Genomic DNA, 27,689 nt, shown 5'->3' with positions numbered 1-27,689 from the left:
AACCTGCACTGAAATGTAGGTGAGAGACAAGATTGGTTCGTATTCTGGGAAATAATAACCTCTGACTTGGACAGGAAGTGCTGCCTTTACTTCAGCGGAAGCCTCCGCCTCTCCATTCACGTCTGTGAAAAGCAAAAGGTGAAGCTAATCCTCCAGCCTCTAACAAGGAAGCTATTTCAGATGTGCTGATATTTTGATTGCTCTTTTGTCCTTGATTGTTTGAAGTGGACCCCATAGACGCAGTCAGAGTCAAGTTTCCACCAAGCAGGTATGTTTTTCCATTCTCTCTTGCTGAGGGTCAACTGCCCTTCAGCAACTTGCAAAAGAAATGTGGGGACCCACGTATATTTTATGTTTGAGGTCGGAATCGTGGTGGGCTTTGTAGCAGATTTCCTGCTGCTCTCCTCATTTCCAGGTTGGAAAAAACCCCAAAGACGATCATCTATACTGAGCCCCATTAGTTCTGTCCCCATGCCACATTTGCCTCCTAGAGAAGTAATGATTGTGGAAAACTTCGTCCTAAACGATTACCTTGAGTCATTCATATTATCATCTCCCTCTCTGTTGTTGGACAGGAGTCTCTTTTCTCTTGAGAATGTGAGAAAATCCCACATCTTTTTTCCCTTGAGAAAATACCACATCCAGCACTGTGGGCGCTGGGAAAAAGCCCCCGCTCCTCTTAGCTTGCAAGGTTAGTGCTGGCAGCCCCCCACCCCCACCCGCAGCTAATGCTGAGACCCAGCAGATAACAGTCACAGGTCCTGAGCACTCAGCATGATGGGGGGAAGTCCCACGCCTCTATATAGCCCTGTGACTGAGTTGGACCTGGATCGTGAGATTTCTACCTCATTTGAAGGGTGGCACCTTGTCCCACAGAACTGAGCCTCCTTACATGTGCTTAGCACCACCTAGCCCTCCTTCTTCCTGCATCACAACACAACCTGGCCTATTCTGTGCCCTTGACCTTTGCCTTAGGGAAGCTATGTGTCCGGGGAGGGCAGCAGTTCACCTCTGTGGCCACTGCATCTTGACTAAGTGCATCATTCGTGGCAGCTCCCACACAGATGCTTTGCAGTTCTGCTACTGGGAAGACTGGTGGTCACCACCAGACAGCAGAGAGACTAGAGCGCCTCCACTGGGATGGGCATATGATCTCTAATGTTATGGTCAGACTGTAAAATATTCTACACAAGGCCCCAGAGGTTGCTACTTATTGTATTAATTGGTTAATGGGCAAGATTATTTTTCCACACAACAAAAATACTTCTTTAAAACGCATTTTGGTTGTATGATAAAAGACTAAACCAGGTTTTGGCAGACTATGACTTACACGCCAAATTCGGCCTACCAGCTGTTTTTATAAATAAACGTTTATTGGAACATAGTCCTGCTCATTCATTATAGATCATTTGTGGTTGCCTTTGCCCTACAACTGCAGAATTGATTAGTTGTAAAAGAGACAGTTTAGCCCCCAAAGCCTAAAATATTAACTATCTGGCCCTTTACAGAAAGTGTTTGCCAACTCTTTACCTAAAGCTATCAATTTGTTTCTCAATTATTAAGAAATAAATATAAAAGACAACCACAAAACTGACTACTGTTAGTAAGCACTAACTTTTTAGAATTCTAGGTGTAGTGCATAAGTACATGTTCTTTGTAAAGGGAAAAAACAGTTTAGATAAAGCTAAATTCTCCTTTAGCCATCCTGCCAGCACCAAACCCCATTCTCCAGGAGTAACAGTTACAACCATCTTGGTGTGCGTATTGCCAGGTGGCTGCTGTCAGTCACCTGTACACAAGTGCCCTAATAAGCTGTGTGTTGTCACATTATTCTTCCCGCTTTTTCACTCAAATGACTCGGAGACTTTTCATACCATATAATTCTGCCTCATTCATTTTAACTGCTCCATAGTGTTTCAGAGTAAAATGTTTTGTTTGCCCATTTCCTTTTTGATAGATGTGTAAGCTGTTCCCAATTTTCATTCTTCCCAACAGCTCTGGAATGGCTTTCTCGTAATACTTCCTGGTGCCCACGTGCAAGTACCTCTCTAGAGCAAGTACTGAATAGATGATTGCTACATCTCAGCATTTTAATTTTTCATTTTGTCACATCACCCCTTACAGTGCCTGAACCAAGCTATCCTTCCACCAGCTGAGAACCTTAGTTACTGCCTTTCCACATGGTGATACTTGCTATTTATTAAACATTTTATTATTTTTCCAATTGGGTGAGTTGAAAATAGTAGCTCATTTTTTTTTTTAATAATTAAAGTTTCCTGATTACTAATATATTTGTTTGCTAGAGCTTCCATAACAAAATACCACAGACTGGATGGCTTAAACAACAGAAATTTATTTTCTTGAACTTCTTGGACTAGAAGTTCAAGCCAGGGTGTTGGCCTTGCTCCTTGGCTCACAGACGGCCACCTTCTGTGTCCTCATGTGGCTTTTCTTCTGTGTGTGTGTTCAAGGTATGTGTGTCTCTCTTCTTAGAAGGACGACAGCCAAATTGGATTAGGGCCGACCATAACTAACTCATGTGAACCTAACCATCTCTTTAAAGGCCGTATCTTCAAATACAGTCACATTTGGAGGTAACAGGGGACACAATTTAACCCCTAACAATGAGTGAGGGTGAACATCTTTTTATGTAATTCTTAGTCATTGTATTTTGTCTCTTAAGTTGCCTATTTGTGTCCTTAGCTTGTCTGACATTTGGTAATCTTCTCCCACTCATATGGAAGAGTCTAACATTTATTCTTGATGCTGATCTTTTGCTATACATATAATATTCTAAGTCTGTCACTTGTTTTATTTTTAACTTTACTGACATTGTGTTTTTAGGCAACAGATATATTTTCTATTATTGTTGATGTCATTGTTATGTTGATATAGTTGAATTTATCCATTTTTCCTTTATGGAGTTTGCTCTGGGTCTTATTTAAGAAAACCTTCTTAACCCCAAGAATATTAAGATATTTTGGCACACTTTCTTCTAATACTTTTGTAATTTTTTCTAAAAAGGGTCTCTAGTCCACTTAGAATTTATTCCGTGAATTATTCCAATAGCATTGATTGTTTTTTACGATTCATTTGAAATGTCACCTCTATTATGTACTAAATTTTCACACATGTCTATTGCTGGATACTCTATTCTCTTGTATGTATTTCCTATTCATGAGTCAATTTACACCATAGCTTTATCTTTACTGTTTGATTTTCCAATGATATATAGACAATCTATTTTGTTTTCTGTAATTTGTCTGGTCACCTTAGTGATTTCTCTTGATAGCTGTAAAACTTTTCCAGTTGACTCATTTGGGATTTCTTAGTAGACAACCGTATGATATATGTATAATGAGAGATTTGATCCTTCTTTTCTAATTATGTAGATTAACTTTTTTGGTCTTATTGCCTTTTCTTGGCCCTCTAGCACAATGCTGAGTAACAGTTGTGATAGAGATAGTGTCAGGACAGATGTATACAGTTGTGTGGGTTGTACCCTGCACAATTCTAGGGAATATCATTCACAAATACTTATATATCTTAGGCATTCTTGTCGTGTTTCTAAGTTTAATCCAATTTTGTTTCATACTGTGAACTTGCATTTCTTGGGAGCTTCCCTGGGGAATTCTCTGAGGTTGGAGTTGAAACTGTTTTCCTCCAGAGGAATTATATTTATGTTTGCCAGGAGCCTAAGGACAGCGGTAACTGGGCCCACTGTAGGCTTAGGGTTCACTAGTCACAGGAGTGGTAGGAACTATAAGCCAATGTAGATTTGTTGTTAGGAATCCTCAAAAGGAATTTTTTCTGCTCCACCCAGAGCCAAGGCTGATAAGGCCATGAATCACCCTGTCTCCCTGACTGGGCATCCACAGAGCATGTTACTGATGGGATCCTAACTTTATACTGAAATCTGTGGCCTGAACTCCTGCTCTGAGTGGGCCCCAGGCTTTGTCTTCTTCTTGCTGTGGCTGCTAAGGATCTGCAGGTGACCCAGGGCAAACTGTGACTCCCGTGACTAACAACTGTCTCCTAGCATGTTCTTACAAATTCTGGCCTGCGAGGCCTCCCTTATTTTCCTAATAGCTCAAACCTGCACTAAATACAATATCTAAAAAATAACTCAGTACTTTCAAGTGTGATATAGGGGAGGATTTTCTTTAAACACGTTCTGTATCAGAGCACCAACAATGAGATCTCTGTATATATTTTAATTTTTTTAAAAGATTTTATTTATTTATGTTTGCATAGAACTGGGGTGTAGGCCAGAGGTGTGGGGTGGGGGGTGTGTGAGAGGATTCACCAGAGACAGAGTGGGGCGCAGAATAGGCAGATCAACTGAAATACACTGCTGAGGGGAGAGGTCTGCTGTGCCGTGTGGGTTAACTCCCTAGCCGGGGATCAAACTCAGGCAGCCAGAGGGCCATCGTGGTGGTATTGCTGAGACTTAACCCCTAAGCCACCAGGGAGCACTGAACTCACTATTTTTTTTTCTTTCTTTCTTTCTTTTTTAGTAAGATTTATTTATTTATTTTATACAAGAACAGGGGTACAGGCCAGATGTGCGGGAGGGTGAGAGGATTCACCAGAGACAGAGCCGGGAAAAGAATAGGCAGACTGACGAAATACACTGCTGAGGGGAGCAGCGGGAGAGACAGGAGAGGTCTGCCGCACCATGTGGGACTCTCGCTGGCTGGCCGGGATCAAACCGGCACTGCAGAGGCTGCAGATAGCTTCACAGCACGACTCTCAACCACCTGCGCCACCAGGGGAGGCCCTGAACTCTATATTTTTGACTTTAAAGAGAATTGTTCTAATGCTTCTCCAGTAAGTAAGACATGAATAAAAGTGTTTGGTAACTTACATTAAATTAATGAAGTTCTCTTCTAGTCCTTGTGGTTAACCTAGAATCTTTAAATCATGAGTAGTTATTGATTTTTAGTAAATGCTTCTCAGTATCTACTCATTTCCTCAAGTTATTTTTGTAGGTAGTGGGCTCTTAATTAGACAGCTCATCCCAAGGGTGAGAGGAACAGAGATGCCCTAAAAGGTATGAGGACCTTTACAATATAGAACTATGATTTTCCATTAAGATGGACAATAAATTCATGAGGACAAAATTCAAATTCTTAGTGTGGCTACCACGCTGTATGCACTGAGCCATCAGATTATTGACTTCACTCCTCAGTGTGTCCCAGCCTGGTCACAATTGGGGACAAACTAGGAGGGTGGGAGGCCTCCTCATGCATTCAGGTGCCTTAATGTAGGTGATATAAGTCTAAGGAAACTGGAAAGAGTTTCCTGCCATCTAGTACTTGTCGATCTACCTGCCATACTACCTTCTGTGAAACACTGAAATGATCAGCTGAACATCCAAATGGAAACTCAAATGTAGAGACATATCCAAGTCCCTCAAGTAATATACACACAGTTCCCCTGCATCTCTGACTCCAAACAAAGATTCACACTATAAAACCACAGGCATTGCCTATGCCTTCATCAGAGACAATTACGTCAGAGGTTATTGTGCCCTGTTAAATACTGGACGAGGGTACAGTGTGTACTTTTGACTTGGGCTGACACCAGCTCTTAACCCTAATCCATGTGTAGGCATCAGCCTTCTGACCTCTTGGATCTGATGACTGCGTCCTGGGAAGCACAAAGGTCATTTGTGCTTTATGACCAGCTAGAGATAACAGCTGATTTCTCACAATTTAATTCATACGATGTGATCTTTGCTCTCTGAGTTCTCTCTGGGCACCTGCCCAGAAGACTAAGGACTAAGGAGGGGGAGACTTTTGTTCTCACTGTTCAATCCATTTCCAAAATATTTTAGACATATGATCACATTTTATCCCTATGAGTTTGTGATAAATGTGAAACTTGGGTAGTATAGCTAATTGCACTATAGGAAGAATCAGAATAAAAGGAAGAGAGGTTCTACCACTTTCTGCCGTCATGACCTTGGACACATCTCATAGCCCCAACTTCCTGATTTACAAAAGGGATAATGAACTGTGACCCCTGCTCAACTGGGGACAAGCCCTGTTACCTCACAGGCACCTCCACAGCTAGTGGTGATTTTGAAATCATTTTGTAAACAGCATAACCTGTGCGATGTTAGTTAATAAATTTAGCAAGCTCCCCCCTTCAGTAAACAAAGCCAACAGTTGTATAAGCTTCACTGTAGACGTCTGAGGAATTCAGTGTCTTTAGATAGTTTTCCTTTTACCCATGTTTTCCCCTCTGGTCACTTGTGTTACATACACATACACACCTGTGTCTGTAAATCATGATATATATTTACATATATGTATATTTTATGATCCTGCTGTCTCCAATAGTTTCTACCCTTGTGATCATGATTTTCTACCATTTCACCCCATGCCTTTTAACTCTTTTTTGCTGCAACTCCTAAGATGCTCACTTTTCCCTCCCCATAGTCTCACTGACCTGATTCCAGCGCTTTTGATGACTCATTTAAAGATGAAAAGCTACATCTCCTCCCCACGCCCCTATTCCTGGGATGGGGCTGTCTAGCTCACCTCTGCACCTCTGGACTGTACCCCAGTTCTTGTATGCATAAATAAATAAATCTTAAAAAAACTCATGGTTGATTTTTAAATAACGAATCTCTATGTTCCTGAATCTAAACATTGTTTTTATTGCTACGTCCTCTGCCTGCCAACCTGTCTTCCTCTCTACATCCTCTTCGTGTACTGCTGATTTTATGTCTGGCTTGTTGATTCTTTAGGTCCTTGCTGCTCCATTGTGGGCTGCAGACCACAGGTGGCAGCAGCCTCACCTGAAGGCTGCCAGAAATGCACGAAGGAGCTCAGTACTCCCTTGCCCCACAGGACCAAGAAAATTGCAAGGTGCCATTCAACAGGTCCCCAGTGATTTGGGTGCGCTCTTCAGCTGGAGAGGCCCTGGCTTAGCTGAGAAGCATGCTCTGGTGGGGATTCCGAAGCTGCCCTGGGGGAGAGGCAAGCCGGCAATGGCCAGGTCTCCCAGAGACCACACAGTTTCCAAAACAAAGGTCTTTCAGGATCATATGCAGCATAACTGACCTGGTTATCTTCTTATCCTTCACGAGTCACTATTCTTCACTTATTCTGTGCAACTGCTTTTATTTTTAAGTGCTTCTGGCTACTACTGCTGCTTCCCTCTGGCTTCTCTGTCTCAAGTTTGTGCATCCTCACAGTTCTCCCGGCTGCCTGCTGCCTGCTCTCCTCAACACCCAGGCAGGACGGAGAAATGAGGGCCCTGACAGCAGCCTAACATTTTGACTTCCTTTTTAATATTCTTTCAATACTCCATCATTTATTTAATGACAAATGATTTTTTTTAAGTTGTGGTAAAATGCACATGGCATAAAATCTGTAGTCTTAACCATTTCCAGGGTACAGTTCAGTAATACATATATTTATATTGCTGTGCAACCAACCTTTAGATCTTTTCCATCTGGCAAAACTGAAACTCTACACCCTTTAAACAACTCCCCATCTCCGTGTTCTTCTCTCCATCCAGCCCCTGGCAAAGACCATTCTACTTTTTGTTTTTAATTTTATTGAGGAATAATTGCAAATACAATTGTATACAATTAAATCATAATTGTATACATTGAAAGGATGCACAGTTTTTAAAATCATTTTTATTGTGGTAACATTGGTTTACAACATGTATATATTTAAGAGATGTAGGTTCATACCTCCTCAAATGTATGTCACCACTCCCACTTCCAAAGCACCCATAATTCTCCTCCACAGACCATTGCTTCTTCCCCTGCCCCTTTTCTCTCCATCTGCAGCCTGCCCCTCTGACAGCCTCAATTCTGCAGTCAGATTTCTAGGATTTTTTTAAAAAAAGATTTATTTATGCATACAAGAGCTGGGGCACAGGCCAGCTGCGGGGGGTGAGAGGATTCACCAGAGACAGAGTGGAGAACAGAACAGGCAGACTGACTGAAATACACTGCTGAGGGGAGCAGCGGGCGAGACAGGAGAGGTCTGCTCGCCTTGTGAGTCAGCTCCCTGGCCAGCCGGGGATCGAACTTGTGCTGCAGAGGCTGTGGATTGCTTCATAGTGCGGTGCTCAACCCCCTGCACCACCAGGGAGGCCCTAGGATTTGTTTTGGTTTAGTTTTGTCTTCCCCTTTGTTTCTTTATAGTCCATATATGAGTGACACCATCCAGTGTTTGTCTTTCGTCTTCTGACTTATTTCACTTAGCATTTTCCCCTCCAGTTCGTCCATGTTGTTGCAAACGGCAAGATTTCATTTCCCTGATGACTAGTGAGGCTGAGCATCTCTTCCTGTGTCGGCAAGTGATCCTTTTTAAATTAAAAAAAAAAAACCAAACGTGTTTCGTGTACTCCATGGTCAAAATAATGAATTTATTCTGTGCAATTTTTCAAACCAGACAACTTCTTGGAACACATGTTTGCATTTAGATAATAAAATGGTCTGCCCTGAACCACACATTATTCTATTTCTGACTCTGCCAATGGAGTGGGTTGTCCTCACTTGTCCTCAGAGTGGATGGCTGGCTGTGAGAGGCCTGTGTGGGACGCAGAGTGCCCCGACCACTCTACAGAGACCTGTCTGCACTCAACCACAGGGTGATGACTACTTTGGTAGGGAAGGGGGCAACTTATGGCTCTCCTCATTTCTGATTTGTTCCAGCAATGTGCTAGTGCCCTTTAAATAGTGACCTCTTAGGCAGAGCCCAGCCATCAGGCCTTTAATTTGACTCTGTCTGTTCATCTGACATTCAGATTCTCTAGTTGAAGACATGAATGACGCAGTGAATCATTTGTCCCTGAACAATTACACCATCCCTCACTGGCCTCCAGAAAGTCTATGGACTCTTTGTTCAGACGTCTGGGTCGGTTCCCCCTTCGAGGGCAGCTGCTCGCGGCGGCAGACAACAGAGCAGCCTCTGCCTGCTAGTTGGGCTGGTGAGTTTGTAAGAGTCTTTTACAGGAATAGAGAGTGGGTTTGTGAATACTCTCTGTAACCATTTGTCCCCTCATGCAATTGCCCCACAAAAGTTGGCAGTTTATCTGACACACCCTGCCTTCTTCTGATGAGTGGGGGGTAGGGTAGTATTTTTTCTATCAAAAGCTTTCCTTGATCCCTATACTAATAAAAAGCAAAAATGTTACCTGTTGATGCTCTTATCAAAGCCCCAGATCTCATTTTAATTCCCACCTTCTGACAATCCATTGTCTTCTGGTCAAAGTCCACTCTTCTCCCTTCAAAGTTGCCAGAAGGAAAGTAACTGCTTCTATTCTTGCCACTCTGCATGATGAAAGAGTTAACAGAGCAGCAAAGAGGCTGGGCAGGGTCGAGTACAGCCAAGCAGTCCCAATGTCCCATCAGTTGGAGGGTGTCTCTGAAGACTTCTTGTTTTACCACTCTTCTCAAGATCGGGGCCTGACATCAGCACAGAAATGTCATGACAGGAGACTGAGGGGAGGGGACTCTGTCTGCTGGTCTAAGAAATCATCGCCCTTAGAGACTCTGACAGTTTGTGTAGCTTAGTTTTAAAGGTACAAGAGAACAAAGGCAGAGATGGATTTAAGCTAATGAAGCTCAGGTATCTGAGACCCTCACTTAAGAGGGCTCCTTCCCACGGTCATATGCTTTAGTAAAATTTCCAAAAGTAAGATATTTAACTAGTTGCTTTTAGAAGACATCTACCTCCACTGTCATTTTTTTTTTTAAAAGATTTATTTATTTATGCATACAAGAACTGGAGTACGGGCCAGAGGTGCGGGGGGTGAGAGGAGACAGAGTGGGGAACAGAACAGGCAGACTGCTGAAGTACACTGCTGAGGGGAGCAGCGGGTGAATCAGGAGAGATGTGCTGCACCATGTGGGTAGCTCCCTGGCCGGGGATAGAACACATGCTGCAGTGGCTGCTAACTTCATAGATTGTGTCTTAACCCCTTGCTCCACCAGGGAGGCCCCTCCACTGTCACATTTGCTGTAGTCCAGGTGGTGATGGAGCGACCATGGGCATGTCAGGCTAAGAGAACTTGAACTGGGAATACATTGAACTGGGTGTTTTCAAATTCAGTTTTGTTTGCCTGCAATTACTTGTGTGTAGAATAGAGTTACTGCTAGTCAGTGTAGACATCTGGGAATGCTCCCAACTCTTTTCTCTTCCCCCCTCCCCACTGCTCATCCACTCTCAAGACTGGAAGGTGCAGGCAGGGCTGAGGTGTGTGACCAGAACCCCACACCCTGTGGTGTCCCACACTGGCTAAGGGAAGAGAACAAGGTTTGAAACGAGTGGGTCCAGAACATTATCCACAGAAAATTCTTCCCAATATGAAGAGTTATATGAAAGAAACCTGATGGAAATTTCCTTGAGTTTGACAACCATTCTCAAAATGAAAAGCAAATTTTGATCAGTGGTGCTAAAGGAAAAACTTTATGTTTTTCTTCATATTAAAAACAATATTACAAAATTGTTAGATGAGGAGTAGAATTCATTTGTATTGCTACTGTAATATTACCACAAATTCAGTGATGTAAACAATACAACATTTATTATCTTACAGTTCTGGATGTCTGAGCTAAAATCAAGGTGTTAGTAGGCTAGTTTCTTCTAGAGACTTTAGAGAATTTCTTTCTCCACTTTTTACAGCTTTTGGAGGCCCCCTGTATTCCCAGGTTCATGGCCCCTTCCCTTCATATTCAAAGCCAGAGATGTAGCATCAGGCCCCTTTTCTTTGCACTAAGGGAAGAAAACATCTCTTTCTCTGCCCAAACCCAGGAAAGGTTCCCTTATATAAAGGATTCCTATGATTAGATTAGTCCCAGTTGGATAATTCTAGACATCATGGGTCTGTACCCCTCATCACAGCTGCAAAGTTGCTTTTGCCAAGGAAGGAAATACATTCACATGTTCCAGAATGGGGGTGTATTTGGGAGTCATTATCCCGCCTCCCTCAAAGGGACAAAGATTACAGTGGTGTCAGATAATTAATAAATAGAAATGTGCCACTTTGCCCACCCTGGATTTTGTAGAATTTCTTTTTTGTTTATTTGTGAAATTTTCTTTTTGAAATTTTTAAAATGTGCAATTTATTGTGATTTCTTTTCCCATTCTTTCTCACAAGGACATATTCTCTTTGGTACCAATTTTGTATTTTTTTTTCCTTAAAGAAGCCCCTAACTGTATAAGCTTAGCCCCCACATACGCTGACTAATGGGACCTACTCATCCATGGATGAAGATGAAGATGAGAACTTGATGACATGTCTCCCACCTGGAGCTGGGGAGGGTCTGCTGTTGGCTGGGCGACCAGTGCGGTGCAGACTGTGAGACGACCGGCTAACACAGTGACCCTCCTGATTGTGACCCCGGGGAGTCACTGACCTGAGCAAAGAGCACCCTGTAGACACGCTGTAGGGGCCTCTCTCAATAACAGACAAGCTGCGCGTGCTCGGGGCCTGGGGCGGAGGAAGGGCAGTAAACAGGACGTATCTGCTTTGGCAGTTGCCATGATTCTCTTCAGCTCACCGGCTCTCCTCCCCTCGTTTATGGCTACAACGCAGCCGCTTGTCTGCCTTTCCCTCCGTGATTCATTTCTGGCCTCAGCATTAACCAGCCCCTCTTCTGGTTAAGAGGCTTCCCTCTGGCCCCATTTCATCTGCCTTCTTCATCTCCAAATGTCCCCCCACACCTCCCATCCCGGAACCTGTGTGGCTGGACAAGGCAGGTTCCTTGCTTTGCTTGAACTACTTGCACTCTTCTTGACTCTAAACCACAACCAGCATTCCTGCTTCCTTAGTTTTCGGTTTCCCACTAAAATCCCAAAACCTTGACAAGAGCTGCCCTTCTCTTCTGGCATTTTGCTCTTCTTGAGCCAGGGGAATTGTCCTCAGCACACATCTCTGCTGAACTTTGCAACCTACCAGGGTAGTATCATTGACCTTCCACTGAACACGTTATTTTTTCTGGCTCATAAACCCAACCACTCTCCTTGTCTATACTGGATTTCTGGCCAGTGGCCCAGATGTATCCAGAGCTCCACTCCCCCATGTTTCCCACACATAGTCCAAATATTTGACACCAAAGGTTTCTGACTCACTTCCCACCTCTCACTTGCCCTCAAGGCATAAAGTCTCTGCCTGGCTCCTTCCCCTCAGTCTGTCCCTTTCACCTGTTCCTTGTGCAGCGAGAGGAGTGGACATATTCATCCGTTTTTCTGATTCCCTTCTAGTTTATAGCCGAGCAGCATCTCGCCCACATCACCGAGTCATCGCAGCAGAGGGGCCGCATCTCCCAGCTTAGTCCCCAGTGGATCAGGAATCCCAGGTCCTGGATCTGAAGTAGGCTCACTTCCTGTGTCCTCTCCCACATGGCGTGGGGTCTGCAAGTGTCCCCTGCAGCTCATCGTCCTTCTCTGCGGGGCACAGCCCACTGTGGGGCTCCTGTGCTTCTCGCCCTTAGGGCTGCCTCCGCATCCTCTTTTCCTCCCCCTCCTTGAGTCCTTCACCTCTTCCAGGCCTTGTGCTCCTCCCCTCTCGAGCCTCCCCTCCCAGCCACTCCCGCTGTTCTCTTACTCCTGAGGACCCCTGTGCCCTCGAGAGCAGAAACTTGATGCATGTTTTCTTTAGAATTTCCCTCCATTCTCATCTTAGGTTGCATCTCTCTCCTACCAATCTCTCCCCAAGTTTAACTTGTCTTCTCTGACGTGCCTGCTGTCCACTGCTGGGTGTGGGGGCTCCCCTGCTGCACCTTCTGAGTGGCTCCTGCCGCTTCAGTCCCTTCTTGGTCTCCTCTTCCTTCACTTCTGCCCTTTTGAAGTGGAAAATGTGAGGCTGACCTGTTGATTAGCTGAAGTTGGGAATAACTTTCAGTAGGCTGAAAGATTCAGGGAACAGCTGATTAGCGCCCTCAAGGCCACACACACCCTGATTCATGCATTTTCAGATGACTGTACCCCTTGCTTTAGTCAATAAATACTTTGTAAATTAGTTGCTCCGGGCTCAGACTTGGGAGAAAGATCTTCTTTTGGGCCTGCCGGTGTAAAGCCCGCTGGCGTAAATAAAGAGCTTCCTTCCTCCTCTCTGAGAAATGCCTGCTTCCCTGACAGAATTCTGCCCTGACACTGTCAGATTTGCCCGTGACAACAGCCCCCCCATAACAGTGAGCCCTCCTGTTCCTCTTCATACTGTAGGCCATGCCAGCCTCTCCCAGCAGGTTCTGTCTTATCTGTGAGGATCCTGGGCACTGGAGGTGTTAGTGAGCAGACTCAGTGAGTCCAAGGTCAGTGGCAGGGGCCACTGCACCTCCAGCCCCAGGGAGCAAAAACCAAAGTCCTTTGATTTCCAGCAGGCAGGGGACAGCCAGTCCTGTTGGGTCACATTTAGTCATTCCCATGTGTTTAGGTGAGTCAGTCACGGAGGACATCTCCTCCCTTAGCTAAGGAAGTAACCATGCACGTGTGTGTGTGTCACCATTTATGCAGTGTGTCTGTGTCTCTGTGTACGGGTGCATCTGTATCTACTGCACAGGTGTCAAGGCTGCTGCTGTGTGTACACAGGGCTGAGCTTACAGAATTTCAGCAATTTCTAAGGAGCACAGTGTGGAAACATCCTAAATATGTACCCCACCCCAAAGCTCTCAAAGGTGCCCATGACCAAGCCAGAGTTCTGGGTTGCAGAACAGGCATATCCACTGAAATACACTGCTGAGGGGAACAGCAGGGGAGACAGGAGAGGTCTGATGTGGCAGCCTCATGCCTTGGTCCTTTCAGCAGGACCCAGCAGTGAGGTGACAAAAACAGAAGACCTCAGGAAACCACTTTCTGCCCAAGAACACGGAGCTCTATCAAAGAATCGACATGGAGGCATGCTGCAATGAACTGTTTGGAAAACGCTGGCACAGAAATAAATGATGGTAGATTCATGGATGGTTTCCCTATTCAGAAACAAATCTTGTGAAGGCTGCAGCATCACATTGAATTAGGGATGCAGGGTACAGAGTCCGACTGACCTGGGTTTAAATTCTGGCTCTGCCTCCTACAAGCTAAGCGATGTCAACTCATCACATACCCAGAGCGGACGTGAGCTGAGAGCAGCAGGCCCCGATCATGCATAGATACCACATTTTTACCTCATTTGTTATGGATGGCGCTTCCTTGGGGAAAACATAGCCTTTCTTTGGTATTCAGCCTGAATCCCAGATCTTCCAATTAATTATTCTTGCAAAGACTCACTGAAGAACTGTTTTACTTTCACTGACTATAGTCATTTCAACCCTCTGCTGGCTGGATTTCACACATTACCAAGCACGGGGAGGAGCAGGTGCAACCATCCGATTAAACACAGCTGGCTTCAATTAAAGCTGCACATCTAATTGGTCTTATTAAATTCACATGAAAGAGAGATGGTGCTGGCACAGAGCACTCATTGTCATTTTCCTGCCCACAGGGCACCATCCTTAGGACTGATGCAAGAGCGTAACTCCCCGCTTCAGGTCTGCTTCTTACAGAACTCCAGGGGTTGCTGTGTAACAAACCTCCCCAGAACTTACTGGACTAAATCAGTTGCCCTATTATTTTCTCTCATGATTCCTTGTGTGGACTCTGAGAGTTCTGCTCCACACGGCATCCAGTGGAGACTTAACTGTGCTGGGATGTTAGGAGGTCTCACACCTCTTGAGCTTTGTGGGGCAGCTGGAAGCCTGGGGCCCTGAGCTGCCCTCTTGTATCATTTAAGGGCTCCCCCTCTCCACATGGCCTTACTGGCCAGGGTCCCTGCAGTTGGTCACCCCAGCTGGGTAATCAGACTTTTTCACATGGTGATTTAGGGTTCCCCAAAGGCCAACACAGAAGCTACCAGGTCTTCTTAGGACCCAGAACTGGCAGTGTCGCTTTCCCACATTCTGTTAGTGAAAGTATGTCCAGACCATCCTGGATTCATCCTGGGAGGGAACTGCATGAGGGTGTGAGTGCCAAGAGATGGGGTTTACTAAGGCTCATCTTATAGGTTCTTTAACTTGGCTTTCATTAGGCGAAGAGAAAATGGGCTATGGAATGGACCTGAGTCTGCTTATTTAACAGCAAAGTCAGGTAGAACAAAAGTTATACAAATTTTGTGCAGTGAGAGTCTGGTATTAGTTCTAATACCTCCTTGCGAAGGAGTTGGGGGATGTGTTCATCAGAGGCCGTTTAGGTAAATACCTCTCCTACATTCCTTTGGAGACATTTCTTTCATTGCCTTGGTGTCTTATCTACTGAGCTTCTCCTGGGATTTGTGGAACATACTGTGCTGCTCACGTCCCTGCTGGGGAACATCGTTTTTATGGATTGGTGAGGAACCCCATCTCACTCTCTTCTGCTGCCCGATATTTATAATTTATATGCAGGATCTCTGCAGATGCCCTTCCTAGTCCCATATTCTGCTCTTCTAATGGTTCCGGAGTGATGCTGGAAGCCGAAAGAGGTTTGTTCTCCTCCAATGTACATTCATAAAATTGTCTCTTCCTGTGATGTTCTTGGATTTTGGAACACTCCGTGTCTGTAAACAGTTAAAGATCTTTATATGTTTGCTAAGAGAATGACTTCCAGCTTCTGTAGAACCCAAAAGGATCCGTACACAATTGAGTATCTACTATGCTCAACAAGTGCTTGATAAATATGATAATTGCTAAGACGAACAAATGAGTTACCTTTCGCAAAGGATCTGGAATCCTGAGTTTCAACAGTTGCCAGTTACCATTTTAGCGCCCGTCACATCCCTTGTTGTCCAACACAAAGTCTGCCCCCTCCCAATATGCTAATCCTGAACCTTAAATAACCCAAAACATTTGCTGGAACCAGTGTCTGTTAATGGGAACTTTTAATATATTTACATTGAATTATCAATATATTTGCTATTTCCATCAGCTTGTGTTTTGTATTTGTATGAACTGTTCAGTTTTTTTTAAATCTCTGTAGTTGGATTTTTTTTCCTTCTTCCACTTTTTCCTTTTTAAATTATGCACTCTATTTCTAGACTTTTAGGGGTTCTCCGGGATATTTAACAAGCATACTAGTATATTAAATTCTGAGTTATTTATTCTTTTTTCCTCCCTCGACAACATATAACCTTAGAAAATTTGCACGGTGATAATTCGTCCTCTGATTTATATGTTGTATATTTCAGTTGTGTTTTGCTTTTTCTAACTCTCAAGGCAGATTTATTACTCTTCATATAGCCATTTTTTGCTCAGATTTTATAGTCAATTTTCTATTCATTTTGCAAATCTGCCTCATCAGTTTTATGGTCATTTGCGCGTATGACTTCAAACTCATCTGGTCTTTATTTAAATGTATTCTATGTTTGATGAGTCAGGAGGTCTTTGCATGTCTAATTCTGCTGTACGTCATTTCTGCTGGCTATTGCTCATGGTACCACGTTAGTCTTTTGATTTATGATTCATGAGCTTTTGCTCATATTTCTTGAAAATTTCCTATCTTTGTGCCTAGATGGAAAGTGAGCTCTCTAGAGAGGAGGAATTGCACCTGCTTCTGTGACTGGCTGGGAGCACAAGCAACCCAACATCATTTTCAATCAAATTCTTGACTTGAGTTTTTTGTGAACACCCAAAGAATACCTTTTGTCTGCAACCTAGAGGAGGTCAGGGCTGTGATTTGAAAAATCAGGGGGAGACGCCCCAGACCTGCTCAGTTGAAGTTTTCAGTCAACTTACTTTATTTACAGTGTTCTGGAGGCTCGGGGTTGGGAAATACAGATTAATTTCTAATCTGTCTTTACAAGTGAAACTGTCAGGTTGAACCTTCATGCTATTGGAAACAAATTTCTGTGCTGAAATTTTACTAGAAATTTTATTTTGGTTTTGGAAAAGACAATATTCTCCATGGTGTGGTGGGCCTTGGCAGTAGTGAGTAGGACTTCTCCTAATTTCTACTCATCATCTTTAGTGCCCATTCCAAGTAGAATCTAAGTCCCCCTGTCCAGTGAGATTGTCTGGGGTGGCCACCTGGAGTAGAGCCCCAGTCGTGGACACAAGGTCTCTGGTTATTCCCTTACGCCCAGATTCATGGGAACACGGCCATTGCCTCCCTGCTTCATGAGACTGACTTCTACATCTTTCTCCCTGTCTGGAAACCCCCTTTCTGCTGTTCCAGCTCTCTCTGGGAGCTTAGGCCACGATTTACCTGACAGGTCAGGCCCCTGGAGTCTTCCCAGTCCCAGAAGTCTTCTTGAACAAGATTGTTCTTTGCTTGGAACTTTGAACAGCCCGTGGCCTCCACATCACTTCAGTTATCCAGCCTGGGGAGGCTTTTCTTTTCCTCCTCATTTCTTCTGTTTGTCCTTCTCTCTCCCATGTTCTCATTATCATGAAAACATGATAAACTCCAGGACCCTATTGTTGACTACAAAATGACATGATTACACCCCTCCTCTTAACAACTCCAACCCTCACCCCCATTTCTTCCACAAGGGGTTGGCTCTTGGGTCCAAAGAACAGCTGCGAGCGTGCACAGTGAGACCCCGTCCAGCCCTCTCAGTCCCTGTGGTTTTCTCAATTCTAGTCCAAGAGGCCTGGAAGAAGTAAACCTGGAGGTGGGACCTGGAGAAAGCTGGAACCATGCTGACCTTGCACACGGCAAAGAAGCAGACACCATTTCTGGAAAGTCCGTCATCAATGTGGATGAGGGAGATGAGGGTCCCCAAATCTGCCGTGTATGTGGGGACAAGGCCACTGGTTATCACTTCAATGTCATGACATGTGAAGGCTGCAAGGGCTTTTTCAGGTAGATTCATCTGTCAAATCTCACCCACCTGCCCCTGACACACCACTCATATCTAATTGGGGTTCTGCCATGAACTCCACTGGGCATCTTTTCAGAGCCTCAGCTTGACCTCTCTCCCCAGTTCAGTTTGGGCTGGTGGCCCATCCATAGTCCTCCTCGTTAGTCCCAGGAGAGCCATTTATATCTCAGAGTAATCCATTATCTGTCTACCTGGAAAGGTGCTCTTCCATTAAGACACACCTTTGTGTTGCTATGTATCCTTGAATAAATTAGAAAATCAGTTGTAAGGGAGGAAAGAGATTGAAGATCCAAAAATGCAAGTGTCCAAATCAACCTTATGGAATAGTATTTAAAGAAAGAAATCCGTAAAATAAATGAATATGATAGAACAGTCTCATCAAGAAACAGACACAGAGGTCCAAAATTAAGCACTGAAAGTCTCAGCTAACTGCAAGGCCAGCCTGGACAGAGAGCTCGCCTAACCGAGCTGAAGAAGGAGGGGGACATAGGTCTGTGTGGCCTGACTTATAACAGGCAAGACACATGGGCAGTTTAGGAGTAACAGACCCCCCGAGAGTGGTTCCGCAGTGAGGAGCCCAGGTTAGCTCACTCAGCTGGCGCCTGAAAGTTCAGGGTGGGTAAGCTCAGCAGCTTAGTTCTTTCTTTTTTCTCTTCCTGCTCCACAGCTCTATCAGGCTGCTCGCAGTTACGGGGGCAGGGGAGCGGCAGCACGATACCTCACTACAATATTGTGCCAAGAAACAGAACAAGGAGACCCTTTTCTAAGAGCAAGGAGGCCCTTCCAGGAGACCCCTCCCCTCACACAGGCTAGAACCAGGGCCCCAAGCCCACTCTTGGATGAGTCACTAGCAAAGAACTAGGCCTATGCCCCTACGTAGGTGGGGCCATAGGAAAGGTACAGGTGGGGCGCCCCTACACCCTCAGGGGAGAGGGCGGACACGGGCGCCCCTTCTGGATCTGCCACAGCATCTGTGTAGACTGCTTTGGGTTGTGGGGGTCCCTGCTGTACCCCCTCTACTAAGGAGAGTCCCTGTCCTGGGACTCTCAGAGGGAGGCAGCCCGTTGAAATGGTAAGGACTTGGATTCAGGTGTCAGGCATACCTGGGTTCACACTCAGCTTGCCATTTATCTGGAGAAGTGATTATCTTCTCAGACTCAGTTTCCTCGTCTGCACTAGGCAGATAACAAGGATGAATTTCGTAGAGTTGTGAGAACTAAATCTGCAAAACTGTCAAATGCCTGGCCCGGCATCTTGTCCTCAGCCCAGTTAGTAAATCTTTGTTCCTTCTCCCTTCACCTGTTCTGGGTGGACCCTCAGTAGGATCAGGGCCTCTTACCCAGACTGGCAGGGGAGGCAAAGGAAGGTGCTAGAGAAGGCCATGCCCCCTGGGCCCTTCATAGACCGAGGCCACAGGCCTTCTAGAGCAAGGTTTCTCCCCTGACCCCCCTCCTTCAGCCAACTCCTGGGCCTTCAGGGAAGACCCAAAGACAGAAGCTTAAAGAGCCCCACCTGTACCTTTCCTATGGCACCACCTGACTCAGAGACAAAGGCAGGGCCCATAAGGATGTGCCTAGTGTCCCCTGTTGTGGGAGGTAACAGAGAGGGAGGGAGGAAGGACTGGAGGCCCTGACCAGGGAGCCAGGCAGGTCCTATGCACACCCCATTACATAATTTGCTCTTTGTTCTCTCACAGGAGGGCCATGAAACGCAATGTCCGGCTGAGGTGCCCTTTCCGGAAAGGCACGTGTGAAATCACCCAGAAGACCCGGCGGCAATGCCAGGCCTGCCGTTTGCGGAAGTGCCTAGAGAGCGGCATGAAGAAGGAGAGTAAGCGCGGGAAGCCTGGGCGGTGTGGGCTGGGTCACGGGCACTGTGAGCCTGACACAGGCGTCCCCGGGGATGAGGAAAGGGCCGTGGGGACGTGAACGCACATGTGCACCTGTGTCAGCTTGTGGCCCTGTACAACAGGCAGGTGCGTGGAGAAAGAGCTTACAGCCCAGGTGAGCTTACAGCCTCCAGTCCAGGACGAGCAAGAGGCACAAGAGAGATGGGGGCATCCTTGCTATATGGTTTGGGAGGGGTGGTGGGCACCTCTGGCCAGAGTCATGCCCTGCCACCCCTCAGTTGCCCCTTGCGTGATTCTGTTTGTCCCCTTCATTAATTGTCCTCATCGAGGTATAGCCAAATTGGGGGACTGAATTGGAGGGAGGGAGGCTGGAGACAACATGATGTGATGTGACCCCCAACATCTCAGCTGCTAGCTCCCACCAGCTGCCTTGGACCTGGCATCCTACAGAGGAACTGTCTGCAGACAGGTGACATAGGACGTTCTCGTTCTACCTGTTGAGCTCTGCTTAGTCATACTCCCAGGTACTATTGAGATTGAAATGTATGGGGCAAGACTGGAAGCTTCCATTGTATATTTATCAATCATAGCGTGACCCTGCCGTGGGAACAAATCCCTGGCAAGCAGGCAGACAGCTGTGAATGAGGCCATTGCCAGATGTCCTCTCCAAAGACCCCCACAAATTTGCTCCAGAAACCCATCAAAAGTCTTTGGGCTCCAGTCTACATTGAAAGTGACTGGAGTTGATAATTCTTGCTAAATCCTGAGGGACTCTCAGGAGTCTTGGCTGGTAGCTAATCCACCAGAGAAGAATAACATGAGCTACCTTTTACTGAACAACTATTGAGTGCCAGGCGCTGTATCAGATGCTTCCATGAAATGTCTCATAGTAACTGCAGTGTGCAGGGAGCACTATGAACCCCTCCAGATCACAAGGAAGGAAACGGAGGGCAAGAGAGGCAAGCCCCCCCACCCCCACAAGGTGACCGTAGTCAGCGGCAAAGCTATCGCTTAAACCCAGGCTGTTTGGATTCTGAAGCCTCACTCTTCTGTTGTTCTGCAAACTTGCCGTGGTGGCACCCCATGCCGCTGTCCTCACCCAGGCTTCCCCCTGAGGCCTGGAAAGGGGTGGGGTTTCCTGTCACCAGCACTTTCCCTACGGCTGCCTAAGAGTCCATCACAGGCTCCTGAGCGGCCCTGCTATCCCCGCAGTGATCATGTCGGATGCAGCCGTGGAGCAGAGGCGCGCCTTGATCAGGAGGAAGAAGAGAGAACGGGGTGACTTGCAGCCCCCAGGAACAAAGGGTCTGACCCAAGAACAGCAGACGATGATCAGGGAGCTGATGGATGCTCAGATGAAAACCTTTGACACCACCTTCTCCCATTTCAGGAACTTCCGGGTATGAGACAGGTGCTGGCTCAGCCCCTGCACTAGCTCCTCAGACCCCCAATCTCATTCCTGGGGTTCTCAAGGAACTTGGGCCAGCAACAGCTGCATGAGCTGAGAATCTGTTAAAATGCCAATTCTCAGGTCATCCCAGAATTCCTAAATCAGAAATTGAGGGTGGGCCCCGCAGTCTGGGCTCAGCACGTCCCCCCCAGGTGATTCTGCTACAGCTCAGGCCTGAGAATCGCTGCTCTTCTCCCACAGACAGAAGCTGGGCCTGGGAGATGAGCAGCGCTTTTGAAAGCTGCAGTGCCAGGGTGCTGGTTTTCAGGGCTTGGTGAGGACAGGATCAGGACCTGTTGGGGGCGTGTGACATTGGGGAACTGGTTAGCAGTCCCAGCAACCTCAGCTGTGTCCAAGCCCTGTGCCCTCCTCCCCCTCTGTGACCCAACCAGCTCAGAGAAGTGGCAAGCACAGCAGTCCCAGAAGTCTGTTCTTTTCATCTTTAATAGCCCATGGTATGGGATGCTTGGGGCACACCCTCAGTGAAGACCCCTCACCTTCCACTGGGGCAGGGAGTAAACCCATCTCTGACCAAGCTAACGGGAGAGAGCGTTTATTCACAGATCCAGGAAAGCACACCACTCACAGGAGACTAGCAAGAAGAAAAACAAGTGCTGTAAATGCCGTGTGTGTGTGTGTGTGTGTGTGTGTGTGTGTGTGCGCGCACGCACGCACGCGCATGCACGCATATGTACATGGTGTGTGTGCAATGCATGACCCTCAGGCTGTGGCTATGGCTGCTCCTGTTGCTTGGGGCCTGTGTGGGAACCTGCTGTGGAGAATACATGCTGTGCCTCCTCTTCTCTCCTCCTTCTGGCTTTTGTCCCAGCTGCCAGAGGTGCTTAGCGGCAGCTCTGAGAATCCGGAGTCTCTCTGGGCGCCATCAGGAGAGGAAGCTGCCAAGTGGCACCAGATCAAGGAAGACCTGTGCTCTGTGAAGGTCTCTCTGCAGCTGCAGGGGGAGGATGGCAGCGTCTGGAATTACAAACCCCCAACAGCCAGCAACGGGAAAGAGATCTTTTCCCTGCTGCCTCACATAGCAGACCTGTCAACCTACATGTTCAAAGGCATCATCAACTTTGCCAAAGTCATCTCCCACTTCAGGTAGGAATACGGATGCAGGGTGGAGGGGTGTGGAAAGGAGTTGGGCATGGCCAGCAGGTCTGAGGTAGATCCCTGTGAATCTGGGATGTTGTGCCAAAGAGCCTCCTTTCTCTCTGCCCCCAGAACACCTGATAGTGCCAGGAATAGAGCCCTCTGTGGGGCTCGTGACGGATCGTGAACCTGCCAGGGTACCTAGCCCCTTCTCGGCAGGGAGTCACTAGTGCCTACAATGCAGGGCTGCATGAGAAATAAAACATGTGAGAGCAAGCAGCACATACGTGGCGGACGATCAGAGGGCAGGTTCCGCTGTTCCTCCACAAGGGGCAGGAAGCACAAATTGGCATTTCCAGAGCAAAGCAGAAGTTGGAAGGAGGGGGGAGTCCTGAGGGAGTAGGAGGCACGAGCAGATGCTGGGTCTCTGGTGACTGGTCACCCAGAGGATGGCAGAGAAGGCCCCGAGGAGGACCGCCAGAGCATGGTGTGGAGGCAACACCACAGGGTAACTGAGGTTTGGGAAAAAGAAGCCGGCTGGTGGCCAAAGCCCCCGCCCCCGCCCCGCCTCCATCATATGTGGTCCTCCAGGGCTGGAGATGACCCTGGGCGGATCTTTCCTGGGTTGGTCACCTAGAGCTGAATCACAGACAACAGAAGCCCTGATTTCATCGGGAGACAGAAGGGCAGTTTCTATTCCAGGTTCCCCAGTGGCTTGTGGGTGACATACTGGACTCATTTAGTGGGGTGAGGGTGGCAACAGACTGGAGTGGGGGGCGGATTTTGGCAAATTGGGTCCAGGGAGCAGGATGAGAGGCACGTAGGCAGATCCCCGCTGACCTGAGCTGACCCACGACTTAGCAAGAGGGTGGGAGGTCACTTGCTGCCTCTCGTCACCTCCAGTTTCATGCACAAGTAGCCCCGGAGGCAGGCGCTAGTATCACCTTCATTCTCCAGCTACAACTCCGAGGTCTGCGAGGTAAGGCGTGTGCACAGGTCACAATCAGAGAGGCTGGGTTTGGAAGCACAGAGTGCAGGCTTCAGAGCCAGTGCCTGCCAAGGCCTGGCCTGGGAACCGGGGGTCACAGACGAAAGAGGCATCTGTAGCTCAGGGCTGGATCTAAAAGAAGAGGGAGTGTGAGGAAAACGAGGGGCTGAATTCCCAAGATCACAGGCACACAGAGGGCGTCCTCAAGAGCCATTCACGAGCTCTCACTCTCTCCTGGACCCCCAGTCCGGAGACTGCTTCAGTGGGAAGTGGGGGCCCCTCTCAGGTGGGGAGAGGACAGTCCCTTCAGAATGGGAAGGACACCAGTATCAGAGGACACAGCCCCGGGTCAAGGCTGCTGGGAGAGGGAGCCAAGGCAGGCAGGCCTCCTGGAGACAAGGAGCATTCATAACAGCAGAAACACGCACCGGACACAGGAAGCGAATAGTCCTGCCGCACGAAACTCACTGGCAGGACTGCTCTGGGAAGACGTAGAAGAGGGAAGAGGCAGCTTGGGCTAAAGGACTGGCAGGATTTACTCAAGGGAAGCTAACGGGGCAATCATTCCAAGTGGAGGAACTGAGGCAGAAGGTGTGAGGCACCAGCCCAGGAGCCAGGACATAGGTCCACAGAGGAAGGTGGCAGGGGGCATCATCGGCTCAGCTGGGTGGCAGAGGGGGAGACTGGAAGCAACGGGGAGAAACCGCAGTAGTCTTGGGGAGCAGGCACTCATCCCTCCGTTCCCTGCTCCTGATTTCTGGATTATGGGTTTGGGTGCTGGTGCCAGCCTGGGGTGCTCCCCAGGCAGCTGGCGTCCTCTCCCTATCCCTGCTGCCAGGAACCTGCCCATCGAGGACCAGATCTCCCTGCTGAAGGGGGCCACCTTTGAGCTGTGCCAACTCAGATTCAACACAGTGTTCAACGCAGAGACCGGGACCTGGGAGTGTGGCCGGCTGTCCTACTGCTTGGAAGACCCCGCAGGTGCCGGCTTGTCCTGGCAAAAGGAGGGGAACACAGCCATGGAGGAAGGGGAGGTGCCCCGTCCTGGGAGTGTGGGTCCCTCCGGCAGGGAAATGTAGGACTCGGGTCAGCTTCCTGGAAGTTGCCACTCCAGCCTATCCCCACCCACAGGTGGCTTCCAGCAGCTTCTCCTAGAGCCGGTGCTGAAGTTCCACTACATGCTGAAGAAGCTGCAGCTGCACAAGGAGGAGTACGTGCTGATGCAGGCCATCTCCCTTTTCTCCCCAGGTGACGGCCCCACCCGTCCTGCTTGGCTTCTCTGACCCTCCCCAGGCTTGCTGATCCCCCATGGCTTTAGCTGCAGGAGGAGTAGCCCCTCCCCAGGGAAGGTCCCAGCTGACAGCCTTGCTCCCCGGTCACTGCACGGAGGGCTGGGGACTCTACTGGTTTCCCTTCGGGTTGACAGGGCGGCACGCAGTCCTCCTAGTGCTCCCCTTACTTCCCTGCCCTGGTGTCTCCAGCCGGCAATTTGTCCACTCTGGGCTGGGCCGAGCTGGTCTTTGCCCGTTGCGGCCTTGCTGACACCAAGCCTTCCTCTTCCTGCCAGACCGCCCGGGTGTGGTGCAGTACCAGATGGTGGACCAGCTGCAGGAGCGATTTGCCGTCACCCTAAAGGCCTACATCGAGTGCAACCGGCCTCAGCCCGCCCACAGGTGAGCAACATGTGTGCGGCGGGGAGGGGCTCTGGGCAGCCCTGCCCTCCGAGCTCCCACCTGTCCTGGGTCTCTTGGGAGAGCAGACCAGAGTGATTCCTGGTGATTCCTGGGGCAGTCTCTGATTACCAGGGCCTTGGGCCTTCTTCTTCTTCTTCTTTTTTTAAGATTTATTAATTTATGCATGTAAGAACTGGGGTACAGGTCAGAGGTGTGGGGAGTGAGAGGATTCACCAGAGAAAGAGTGGGGAGCAGAACTGGCAGATCAACTGAAATACACTGCTGAGGGGAGCAGCGGGCGAGTCAGCAGAGGTCTGCTGCGCCATGTAGGTCAGCAGCCTGGCCGGGGATCGAACTCATGCTGCAGTGGCTGAGGATAGCTCCATAGTGCTGCATCTTAATCCCTTGTGTCACCAGGGCTTTGGGGGCCTTGATCTGTGACCTCCCCTGGCAAATTCCTGCCGAGGCTACCTGTACTCCTGCCCAACAACAGGGAAGCCTGAGGGGGCCTGAGGATACCTGCTCCCTGATGTGAGAGCAGCTCACATCTGCCCAGTCTCTCAGGGTGGGAAGAGTTAGTTGCTCCCCTGAGGCTCCCACAGGGTATTCTAGCAATAACCAGCAATTACTATCATGACAATAAAGATCACATTAGAACAATAATGATGAGAACAAATAAATCTATAACAGCTACCATTAGCTGAGAAGTGCCAGAACCACCCCATGAAGTGGGTGCCACAACCAACCAGCAAGGGACTTGAGGTTCAGGGTGACAACCTAAGGGCTCACAGCCAGACCAGTGGAATGGAGGTGGACCCAGGCAGGTCCACAGCCCACGCTCTTGAGCACCACCAAACCGCCTTCCAGGAAAAACACAAGCAAAAGGGGACAGGAAGCTCTAAGTTCGTCCTGGTCACTACCCAGAGGAAGGCTGCTCAGGGCTTGGCCATACAGGGGCTTCCAGCCCTTCACTGGGACTCAGCAGTCCCTGTGATGTAAAGTGCCACAGATCCAGGCCATGCCGGGTGAAGGCCAAGGCCAGCACTGGGTATCCACTTGAAGCCTCAAGTCTTTAGTTGGCTTTCTCTAGCTGGCTTTTGGGCTCAGCATGCAGGGATGTGGGGGCGGGGGGGCAAGTCTTAATTTGCTCAGTCCTTTGGTATCATGGGAAAACTGAGGCACAAAGTACATCTGAGACACTAGATCCCAAGCAAGGTCCAGGAAGGGATTGCTGACGGCAGCTCCTGCCTCCACACTACTTCATTCATTCCTGACGCACAACCATTAGCCAAGGGGGTGATATTCCCAAATTGACCTATGCACTGGGCACCTGCAAAGCGTGGGATTCCCACTGAAATCGCTGTGTATGAGGACTCAAGTCCCGAGGAGGAGGTGGTAGTGGGGAGTATAGGCCCCCCCACCCCGCCCCTTGAGTCTCTGAAGGCTGTTCTGCTCTTCTAGTCCGCATGCTGAAAGAGAAGTTTAAGGAACTTAACTGAATTTTGTTTCTTTGCTGATTGGAGATGTCTTGAGTTGAAAACACACAAACTTGTGCAACGTCAGGGGGCGTCCCAGGGTTGGTGGGGTGGGGCCAGGGCAAAGGCACACCCCCAGCTTTCCTCTGGTTGTTCTGCAGGTTCCTGTTCCTGAAGATCATGGCCATGCTCACCGAGCTCCGCAGCATCAACGCCCAGCATACCCAGCGACTGCTGCGCATCCAGGACATACACCCCTTTGCCACCCCCCTCATGCGGGAGTTGTTCAGCATGGCGGATGGCTGAATAGCTGCCCCGGGGCAAATCCCCCCGGGCAGCCAGGGCCAGAAGCCTTGGAGCTGCCACTGCTGGGGTTATATAGATGGACACTGCTGAGCGCCCACAGTGACCTGCCGGTCTCGCCTCCCCCAGCAGACTCCTATGGCAGCTGTGACGATGGCTGGTTGGTGTTCCTCACCCTCACCCCGCAGCTCAATTGGTGGAGACAGAAGCCATTAACCCTTATATGGAAAGTGTGATGGCCTACAGGTCAGGCCATTGAGAGGCAAGGCAACCCAACCCTCAGAAAAGGCCCTGTGGTCTGGGGATTTAGTTCCTGGAGGGAGAGGGAAAAAGGTCGTCTGAAGGTCTATGTTCACACCCACGTTCACTAGCCTATTGGGTACTTTTACTGCTCTCTCTACTACCCTAGGGTCCTACTTCCCACCCATCCCCAGGTCCCAGCCTCCTGTCCCCACACTGGTCCACTGTGTCCAGCAGCCTGTGCATTGGTATCTGTGGGAGTACTGAAGCCAGAGGCCTGCACTAAATATCAGAAGCTCATCATGATGTCTCTATGCATATATTCTCCCCTCTGGGCACCGCATTCTGTGTCTTTGTAGTCACTCAAACCCATGTTAAGGACGAGCATGCAGCCAGCAGTGGGGTACTCAGCCTGACTCAGAAGTAGATCCAGAACCTGGAAAAAGTTTGTAGTTCAATAAAGGAAACAAAGCAGAAACACAAAAGTTGGTCAAAAGAAGTGATGGGTGAGCTAGCCAGCGCGGGAGTTTCCGTGTGTCGGTGCTGAGCCACGCTGGGCTTCTGTGCACTGGGGGACCCAAGTGACAGTTGCCAGAATGTCTGTGGGAGGAAGGGCACTGTGTGCACAATTGTGTGACTTGGTACAGGTCTCCTCCCTTCTGAGGTAGGACTTGAGTTTGCTCTTGGGGGTCCACTCTGGGGGTGCTTTCTGTGGCAGGCTACGCTGGCAGGAGACAAGCCAGAGCAGAACCAATTGAATGTACTGCATGTTCGGTTTACACACCTATTTTCAAAATTAAAGAGTATGAAA

The 27,689-nt window shown here is 48.3% G+C and overlaps 1 protein-coding gene across 1 annotated transcript; it reads left to right on the top strand.

The window, feature by feature from the left end:
• Nucleotides 1-215: 215 nt before the first annotated feature.
• On the top strand, nucleotides 216-27,689 carry NR1I2 (nuclear receptor subfamily 1 group I member 2; the record flags this gene model as incomplete). Its single annotated transcript, XM_037526611.2, has 9 exons — nucleotides 216-268; nucleotides 17,565-17,786; nucleotides 19,502-19,635; nucleotides 20,867-21,054; nucleotides 21,934-22,208; nucleotides 24,026-24,168; nucleotides 24,319-24,435; nucleotides 24,755-24,860; nucleotides 26,497-27,689. Coding segments are annotated over 9 exons (1,383 nt in total), but the record flags the coding sequence as incomplete, so codon positions are not given.

Source organism: Talpa occidentalis, unplaced genomic scaffold (assembly GCF_014898055.3).
Source record: "Talpa occidentalis isolate TD23 unplaced genomic scaffold, MPIMG_talOcc4v2.1 talOcc4.4, whole genome shotgun sequence".
NCBI classification, from domain to species: Eukaryota; Metazoa; Chordata; class Mammalia; order Eulipotyphla; family Talpidae; genus Talpa; species Talpa occidentalis.
This window is presented reverse-complemented; position numbering and strand designations above follow the sequence as displayed.